Source organism: Acanthochromis polyacanthus, chromosome 9, assembly GCF_021347895.1.
Source record: "Acanthochromis polyacanthus isolate Apoly-LR-REF ecotype Palm Island chromosome 9, KAUST_Apoly_ChrSc, whole genome shotgun sequence".
Classification (NCBI taxonomy): domain Eukaryota; kingdom Metazoa; phylum Chordata; class Actinopteri; family Pomacentridae; genus Acanthochromis; species Acanthochromis polyacanthus.
Window position 1 is genome coordinate 21,820,106 of NC_067121.1, and position 9,983 is coordinate 21,830,088.

General features: G+C 41.7%; 2 protein-coding genes across 2 annotated transcripts; both read left to right on the forward strand.

Moving 5' to 3' along the window:
• Window positions 1-474: 474 nt before the first annotated feature.
• asb10 (ankyrin repeat and SOCS box containing 10) lies at window positions 475-5,376 on the forward strand. The gene is made up of 5 exons (XM_022194451.2): window positions 475-910; window positions 2,163-2,430; window positions 3,016-3,520; window positions 4,060-4,173; window positions 4,659-5,376. The coding sequence occupies exons 1-5, from the start codon at window positions 586-588 to the stop codon at window positions 4,842-4,844; spliced, it is 1,398 nt and encodes a 465-aa protein (XP_022050143.1). The 5' UTR covers window positions 475-585; the 3' UTR covers window positions 4,845-5,376.
• A 1,748-nt stretch (window positions 5,377-7,124) lies between these two features.
• gbx1 (gastrulation brain homeobox 1) lies at window positions 7,125-9,673 on the forward strand. The gene is made up of 2 exons (XM_022194453.2): window positions 7,125-7,903; window positions 8,613-9,673. The coding sequence occupies exons 1-2, from the start codon at window positions 7,453-7,455 to the stop codon at window positions 9,125-9,127; spliced, it is 966 nt and encodes a 321-aa protein (XP_022050145.1). The 5' UTR covers window positions 7,125-7,452; the 3' UTR covers window positions 9,128-9,673.
• The last annotated feature ends 310 nt before the right edge of the window (window positions 9,674-9,983 follow it).

Below are 9,983 nucleotides of genomic sequence, written 5' to 3' on the forward strand. Positions count from 1 at the left end.
AATGAGAATGGCAACGCTTTATAATCCAGCGACTCTCCCATTTCTAGACTGTTCATGCTCAGCACATTTAAACTAGGAAAGGTAGAAATGTCCTGAAAAGCAATATTTCCATTTGCTAAATGTAATATATTACCTATATTTTAAGGGAGCAAATCTGCCATATTTTTCTCATTTACTTTTTTTGTCTAATCAAATACTATACAATTTTGTAAAGATTGTTTTAACACCCGGAAAGCAGCATGTGCTGAGCATGAGTTTATTCAATTCAGTTGACACTTGCAGCCTGAAAGAGAGACTTCATGGCTGTAACTTTGCTGGAGGCAAACAGGAGAGGCTTGAGTGGCTGCATGTGAAACATAAAAATAGCATTACTTGTCACACTGCAGGGAGGGTCTCCTGCCGAATATCAAAACAACTCTGTGAACTGACCCTGTGAACAGCCGGCAGGCACGAAGTGGACATCAGCCAGACAGAGTGAAACAACAACAGAAACGGAGAGACGGGCCTTTGTCGACACTCTCCCTCTCTTATAAACACACATCCTACACAACCCCTTTTTCTCCTCGAGAGGTACAACCATTCAGCATGTCGAGAGGCAGCTTTGTCTTCACACCCATGGCCTTACGGTCTCTTGAACTTGACAAGGACATGCTGGAAAGAGACAAGTACAAGAGGCAGCTTGCTTCCCATCACTTCAGCAGTTATATGCTGAGGAAGGAGGCCGTGGACAGAACAACGCTGACGTCCAGCACTGCTCGGCCACCGACTGTCTGCCAAGATGTGGTCATCCAGAACGCTTTGTACACAGGAGACCTGGAGGCTATGCAACACCTTTTTCCTCGAGGATCCACAGCGAACCTCATCATTGAGCCACAGGGAGGGGACATGCGCTGGGTTGCCAGAGGGGAAGGTAAGGGACAGCATCTGTCTTCATTAGGAATCTGTTTAAGAATTCATAGGATTTGACAGATCATTGCTTGTAGCTTTATTGTATTTAATAGAGATTAGCATCCAAAAACCAAAATTTTAACACTGGGATTTCAGCAGAACTGATAAAAGACAAAAGGAAATTACTGTTTTCAAAATCAGTATAACATGCAGCTATGAGCAGTATGCATCTGCTGCATCTCACCTTGAGACTGTAGGCTATTTAAAGACATAGTGAGATGATATTAATAGATACAGAGCACGAGGCGATATTTATAGAAACCATCATATGTCCATCAGAGCCAGAAGTCATCTGTTGGTTCTGTGCAACAGGATCTTAATGCATTAGATTAATCCGTGTCCCTTCCATTGAAAACTAAATAAGTTGCTGGAAAAGAATAACATGTTGGATCGATTTTCATGTGCAATAACTTATCAAATCACTGGACATTAATACTGAGGACTATCAGTTAAAATTCTGAATTAAACATACAATTGGCTTTTTGTAAGATTGGATAGTATTAGTACTTTTTACATTTGTTAAAAGAATGTGTTGCTTCTAATTTCTTCAAATGCAAAAGTGCATGATCCCTTGGCTTTAACAGATTAGCTGGAAAATAGGTAGGTTTAATGTTTGCACAGTCATTGGTTATTGGCTACCATGCGACTGTGTTGGCAAGGTTCACCGGGTCAACCAAAATATCAAATAACACCTCCCTGAAATAGCCCTGTCTGCACAAACAACCTACATAAGTGTCCGTTCGAGTGAAACCCCACATCTAAAACATTAAAAACAAACTAGTTAGCTGCAAAATGGCTTATGTAGGGCCTAAAATAAAATGGCGCAAACCAAAGAGCTACCGTGAAGATGTGATCGCCACAGCCAAGGCCTCGGGTTGCGTCCTGCAGTTCTGGAACTCTTTGCTCGTGGGTGACGAGCTGACCATCCTTAGTATCGTGGACGACGATGAGTACGGCTACCTTATTGATGCTATTTACGACACCAGCAACATAGAAGAGTGGAAGAACTTCCGATTTAACTACAGAGGCCTAAGTAGGTTGATTTTATCGTTCATTCTTTCCTTCAATGTAATTATCATCAAGGGAGAGGTGTTGACATTTAATGGGTCAGAAATGCTAAAATTCACTTGAAAAGAACACTTGCAATACTTAAATCTAGCGTGTCTGCTTGAACTCACAGTTGACTTTATGCCAGTTATGCTCCTCGTTGGCAGGACTATGGTCACTGACTTATGAGCAGGAGCTGACGACACCACTTCACATCACAGCCAGTCGAGGTTTCACAGACTGCCTGAGACTCCTGCTGCAACGTGGGGCGAATATAGACATAGCACCTAGTGGCACCACAGCCCTGCACGAGTCCTGTGAAAACTCCCAGCCAGAATGTACCAAGCTGCTGCTGATCCACGGTGCCAACGCCAACGCCGTCTCAGAAGATGGCGTTATGCCTTTGCATGTTTGCACAAGCCCTGAATCCCTTGAGTGAGTAAAGTAGAATAAAGCTAGAAAAGTGCATCCCAGTTTCTTATATGATGCACACACTCAACCGCAAGACCTTGTTCTCTTGTAGGAACCGCAAGCTATTGGACTTGCTAGACTATAAAATCTTTGAGTGTATTGATTATTGCTAATTAGTCTAACCTTTGTAAGAGCAGGATTGTGGTATTTAAAATCAGCAAACTGCAGTTTGAGAAAGTACAGTATAGCAGAGGAAACCCCCAAGTTTACTGAGTTCATCAAGAACTGCAAAGTTTTTTAGTCTAGTTAGCAGGTGAACAAAGAAAATGGAATGGATAGCTAAAAATACTAGCACACTAATAAAATATGAAGCTTCTGCTGCACCAGGGTATTCCTTTAATATAACCCACTGACAACAAAAAGACTTAGCTTACTGCTGTTGAATCACTTTTAATTTCACTTCAGTTTAACTAAACAGATTTAGAACATGACGTCTGATGTTGATGAAGAGGTACATAAGCTCATCTACAAGGACTTTTGGGGTATGTCAGGGACAAAAATGTTTGGGAACCAATGATCTAATTTATCATTCTCTATTTATGTTTGCAGATGTGCCAAATATCTGCTTCAGTATGGTGCAGCGATCAGTGGTCGCAGTCTAGATGAAGACGACACTCCTTTACACGTGGCAGCCAGGAACGGCCTCCCAGACCACATCGAGCTCTACCTGCGCTACGGAGCTGCTGTGGACAAGCAGAACGATGAGGGTCTCACAGCCCTTAACGCTGCTTGTGCGCAACCCCAGGAGTCTCAGGACCTTCAGCGTTACTTCAAGGTTTGCCAGTTGCTGCTGGGGGCAGGGGCTGACATCCACATTATGGACCAGGACAAGCACACTCCTTTGCACATGGCCTGTAAGAATGTAAATCCAGACGTAGTGGATCTGCTGCTGGCCCATGGTGCTCAAGTTAACGAAATGGACTACGGTGGTGAAGCTCCCATGCACAACATCCTGAAGGTGGTGTGCTTCAAGGTTCCCCATAACCCTGAGAGGATTGTCCGTGCACTGCTCAACCATGGCTCTATCCGGGTGTGGCCCGGTGCTCTACCAATGGTAGGAAAGCCAATGCTAAATGTTACCAGGAAGTAGGATAAAATTTGTGAACAAAACATGAAATATGTGCTAATGCAGTCCAGATTGAGATGTCGTAAAAGATCGCTTTTACAGTGTGAACCAATTATTCATCAAGGTGGCTCATTTTGCATAATTAGCAAGTGCCGCACATGTAACACCTTGACTAAAAGTCTTGAAGCACTACAAGGTTCGCTGCAGACTTCACAACTTCACATTGAAATCATTACCATTTCATGACACAACATGAAGTGTTGCACTCTCTGCGGGAAACAGACTACAACTATCAGTGAACCCACGTGCACTAGACAAAATGCCTGGTTCCTAATTAGGCAAGTGTTAATAGGAGATTAATTAGCTCTAATTGCATAATTTCCAGTTAAACCCCTGGAGGGAAGACCAATCTGTTCATTTCACAAGTGTTTAATTACTTTATTTCTTCAGTTCTATGGAGTCAGAGGATTGCTCATGAACTTAAATGACAATTGTCTGGATCTTTGACTTGTGATGTTATATTTTAGGTTATAAAACACTGCGCAGAGTCTCCACGCACCATCGAGGTTCTCCTGAACGCCTACAGCCACCTCAGAGTCACAGACACCTGGGCTGAGGCTGTGCCTGAAGAGGCGTTTAAGGCAAGATCTTGAAATTATTCACTGATGAAAGGAGTTGTTTTTTTTTTTAATTTTACGAATATTATATTTCTTTAAATGGTATATTTAATGTCTTTATTGTATTTTTATGTTTCAAAAAGTGCATGTTTTGGGCAGAATATCTACCACACCATGATTGAAACTGCTCCAACAAAACCAAATGTATTATTTTTGACAACATGCGGTGGTCCATCTCAGCTATTTTCAGTTTGAACAGACATAAGATGTACAAGCCTTAAAAAATAGAGAGAAAATAATATGTGAGATTGTTGGGAAGGAGTTCAACAATGGATCACAATCATTTCATTATGTTTGACATCCACACAGGGCTGATATCAAGAACATAATGATCAATCAGTTGTGCACTGAGTGCTCTCATTCATTTTAGAATATAAGCTGATTGTTAAACTATAAGGTAAGAGTATCAGAGCAAATGAACATGTGTTAATCCGTGTTTTTTCCTGCAGGCACACAAAGAGTTCTTCGAGTCGATCCTCTCCTTGGCAATGACTTCTCGCTCCCTGCAGCACTTGGCACGCTGTACGCTCAGGAGCTTCCTGAGTGGCCGAGTGCACAAGGTGGTCCCAAAACTGGATCTGCCCACGTTCATCAAGAACTACCTGCTCCTGGAGTACAGAGGATATGTCCACTGAAAGTACTTTGTGTGATCTAAGTCAGAGAGAGGCCTGATTGTGATGAGAGTGCTGCTAAGTGAGGAGTTAAAATACTAAGTATCATAAATGATGAAGTGCAGCAGTATTTATTGAATGTTTAGGACATTTTCTGCCACATAAGCTTTTCAGAAGCAGTTGCTTGGCTTCCGCTACTTTTATTCTGTAACCGTTTCATCACAGTAACATGTTTGAATTTGCACCACAAGAGGGAGCTATAGACTAGAGTTGATGAAGTATACAGGAGGTAAGCACTTGTGTGTTTTATATTGCTTTTCATTTTTTTTGATTTATTTTAGTTTTTTTTACTTCTGCATTTGATCCTAAAGAGGCTTTTAATTTTATACATATTGTTTGTCACATGTTAATGGGAATACTTTCAGTATTTTTGTGTTGTGGCTTTCACTGTAGATTCCCAGCAAATATTTGCATAAACAGTGTTTCCCACCGATAAGATTTGGAGATTTATGTCAAAATTAAGCTTGATTAAAATAAAATAAAATATTCCACCATGGTCATGTAATCTTATTGTTCTTTTATTCTTCCAGAAATATCATCTCTCACTCATCTTTCTGCTAGTAGAATCTTCTGATTGATATTTACTGCTTGTTCATTGAGGATTGGAATAAAATTCATGACATGAAATATATTTTCAAACTTAAGAGTCATTATATTCGAGTAGCTTTTAAGTTTGCAAATTTTAAATGTAAAATCTAATTGAATCTAATTGAAGGAACGTCATGAAATAGTTGACAGTCATTTATGTGGTCATTTGGTTTAGAAAGTTCATGATAATCTTTGATAACACCGGAAAAAAGGAAGAAACAAAAGACAGTCAAACCTGCCATTCTCCTCCGTCAGTCATTAGAGGAAGCATTCAATTTCGGATGGTGATTTCACTTTATATTAGTGACATATATTTGACTTCTTGGAGATTATCTTTACGCTTGATTTTGTCTGTTCACCTCATTATAAAAACAAGTCCACTAACAATGAAAGGTGTATTTTGTAAAAGCAGATTTATTATTTTTATTAGAGCCATTTCTGTCATCGTGTATAAAACTTTTTCAGTGACAAAAAGAAACATGAGCTTCTTTTTAATGCAGTTTTGCGTGAATCGTTTAAAAAGGGTGGGGGGGCTAAAAATACATTAATAAAAGTATGATGCAGTGTAAGACCAGAAAGAAAGAGGAGCTCGGCGAATGGTTTCAATAGATCAAAGAGAGGTGCTGCTGAAGTCACTTGCAATTATAAGAATTAGCCTGGCCTGGCCCTCCACTGCTAATCAGAGTCGGTGTGATATGTTTATGTCCTCATGCAATCAGACGACCAGTTGGAGAGCCCGGGCACCCAGGACTCAATAGGGCTAATCATCATCAGTTCCCATTGCCATTTAAAAGGTGAGATGATCTGCGATTAAACCAGTGCTTAAAGAAAAGAGGAAAGCGTTTCTCCCCCCCTCTACATGCGTCTTTGATCCGGGACAAATTACTATTTCCAAAGCGCAAAGCAAAATGCGTGCGTTATTTCATTTAGAAAGTAAGGCAAGGATGTTTTAATTGACACATGATCTGAGAAGAGGCGCTCAAATTTATCGTTGACAGGATTTGAAATAAATTTCCACAAAAAAAAAAAAAAATCAAAGTGGAAATCCTCTCAGATTTGACTTTGGCCACTGCCTGTCCGCGTCCACACTGCAGTTGACCTCGCATAAACGCCTTTTATCTGAATCTAATTTCGCTGAGCGTATCTCTCTCCGGGGAACAATTGTTGCAGCACTTCTTTTTCTGAAGCCCAACGCATTGTTTTTAGCCGTGGAGAATAGGAGAAACATCTGCCTCTCCTCCCCTCCTGACTCTGATGCCCATCGGCCCCAATATTTCAACAAAAGCCACCGTTGTTTTACGCTGTCCCTTGAATCCAGAGTAATTACTTATCATCAATCAAAATTAATAATAGCTGATTGGGTTGGTGTGGTCAACGATTATAGAAGGGGAAGGGCTGGAGCAGTCTCTCACACCGTTTTTGCAGTCAATGGTGAACCTGGCAAGAGGGGAGGAGGGCTGGGGGGTGCGACTCGTCTATTTGGTCTCCACTGGGAAACTACCGCCTCTCAAGACGGCCAAAAAGTCAGAGGCTGAATAAGGAAATGAAGCGTAATTTGAGGAAGATGGATGAGCCCCCAGGGAAACACCCCCTTTTCATTCCTCTTGTATTGCAGATGATAACCAATGCGCTCTCGCCCTTCCTTTCTGCGCGCACACACACTCTCTGTGGCTCGGAGAGGGGCGGAGGGAGGAGTTGCAGAGAGGGGAGAGGTAGATAGATAGAGAGAGCGTGTGTTTATGTCTCAGTGTGTGACAAATAAGAGGGAAAAGGTAGCGCTGGGGCATACAACAAAGCCCCCTTCTGGCTCACGCATATAGAGTGCACAGATCCGGAGAGGCAGTCCACTTCCAGGGATGACAACACGGCAGAGGATCTACTTTCACTCCACTCTGTCTTTAAACTGAAAGTTTTGCGCGTCGCTGAGGAAAAAAAGGGACATCTGCTTTCAAGTTTTCACCAAATTAAAGTGTTTGCCTGCAAAATGCAGAGACCAGGCGGCCAGGGGACGGCGTTTTCAATCGACTCCCTCATAGGGACCCCTCAGCCCAGACCGGGACACCTGCTCTACACGGGCTACCCTATGTTCATGCCGTACAGACCTTTGGTTATCCCACAAGCTTTATCCCACTCCCCTTTATCGTCTGGTATACCTCCACTGGCGCCGTTGGCCTCTTTTGCGGGACGGCTCACCAACACGTTCTGTGCCAGTTTGGGACAGGGGGTGCCGTCCATGGTTGCGCTCACCACGACGATGCCAAGTTTCTCGGATCCGCCGGACAGCTTCTACCCGCCACAAGAGCTGCCTGGTCCGCGTTTAAGCGCCGCTGACCCCGGAGCGAGACGGCAGGAGAGTCCGCACTCCGAGGAGCTGCACAGTAGGGACAAGGGCTCTGAACTACTGAACTTCTCGGAAACTTTTCAAACAATATCAGGTAACGTGAAACTCTTGTATTATTATCTCTATTTCGTCATTTGTAAAGATAAAGCCTGGTGCGTAATAAGTAACCACCGTGCGTAAAATGCGTAAAATCATGACTAAACTATGTGGACTCTGTTGGTGTTGACTTCAAGAATAGTAAATCCAGTCTGACACATTTGTAGGTTGACAGAGCTAATTGGGATGTTCCATAGCCTAAATGTTGTGGATGCAGTTGGATCGTTTCTGATAGAATTACTATTTAGCGAGGCCATGATCGAATTATTCCAGAACTTGTCCTCATAATATTTTAAAAACAACTAACTGAAGAACAAACATAGGCTAAGTTAACCACATTTTAATTTAGTTAGATTGATTTTCCATGGAGGTGAAATTAAACATTTTCTAACTTGCAAAAAAACACACTCAGTTTGTAGTAAAAACAATGAAACTCAAACAACTCAACACAACTTTCGGACTCTTATAAATTCCATTAATGCTGCCACTGAAGCTAATGTGATTTTTCTAAATTCTGTTTTGTTTCTTGGTCATTGTTTTTTTTTTTTTTTTTTTTTTTTAACCAGCTTACTCAAAAGAACGCACTGTTTGACGCCTAAACGTTGTGAGACATTGCGTAATGCTCGCTTTTCACTTGCAGGCTCATGAACTATTTAACGACTCAAAGTAAATGTGTGTCTTCCTTGTTTTTCTCACCACATTTTTAGGTGAAACCAAATTGTACAGTTCAGACGACGAGAAGCTGGACCTAAAATCCGCAGACACCGTTTGCAGCGACCGGGAGGACAGCTCCGCAGACAGCGAGAACGAAAGTTTCTCGGACGGGAACAACTGTGGTCCTCTGTCCCAGAAGAGCAAACTAAAAACCGGCTCGCAGGAGGCGCTACCGACCGGCAGCTCAGCAGGGAAGAGCCGGAGGAGACGAACAGCTTTTACGAGCGAGCAGCTGCTCGAACTTGAAAAGGAGTTTCACTGTAAAAAATACCTTTCTCTGACTGAACGCTCCCAGATTGCACATGCACTTAAACTGAGCGAGGTGCAGGTGAAGATCTGGTTTCAGAACCGCAGGGCCAAATGGAAACGGATCAAGGCCGGTAACGTCAACAACCGGTCAGGAGAACCGGTGAGAAACCCCAAAATTGTGGTCCCCATCCCAGTGCACGTCAACAGGTTTGCAGTGAGGAGTCAGCATCAACAAATAGAGCAGGGGACCAGGCCATGAACTCAGAAGAAAATTTAAAAAAAACGAATAAGACAAACACTTACAATGACTCTATGTTCCACTGATTTGTTGAACGCATGAAGCACAAAAAGGAGGATTCAGTTATTTTGTCTGAGAGGTGAGACTGAGCAGAGAGGAGGATTTGCTCACAGACAGATCAATTTGGCAATACGCTGTCATTTTTATTTATTGTTCTGTGAATATGTAAATATAAATGGGTTAAAAATGGTACAAATGGGCACTATGAGATGCGGCTGTAAAGATTTTTTTTAAGTATTTATATGTAGGGCCAAAATGTTCTGTTGGTTATGTGCATGTCCTCATTTGGTGAAGCTATTCTGGATTTTTTTGTTTTGTGTTTCGTACAATTTGTTAAACCACATTTGCATGTAACTTAAGACGTTTTACATTTCGTTTGGCAACTCTAGGAACCACCTTTGACAGCTATTTGTGGAAAATAATAAAAAAAAACGATGTGAAGGAAATAACGACCAAACAAGGGACAACTGTAAAGTATATTGACCTAATAAATCGCTTTATACAAACGCTGGGATCCAGGTTGAATTATTATTATTACTATTTAGAGAGCAGACCAACATTGTGCTTATGGTTGAGAGCAAAATGTCAAGAAAATATTTCAGAAAACTGAAATGAAAAATGTGGCCTGCACTGTTGAAACAGAACGACTGATTTTGAAGACAAACTGCAACCAGGCGACTGTTTTGATCGACACGTCTGAAATAAAGTGTCACGTTTTATTATCACGAAGACATTATTTTTCGATTTTAAAAAAGACAAGATTTCTGCTCATTTTCTAGACTTTCAAAAAATATATTTAAAGCTCTTTAGCGTGGAG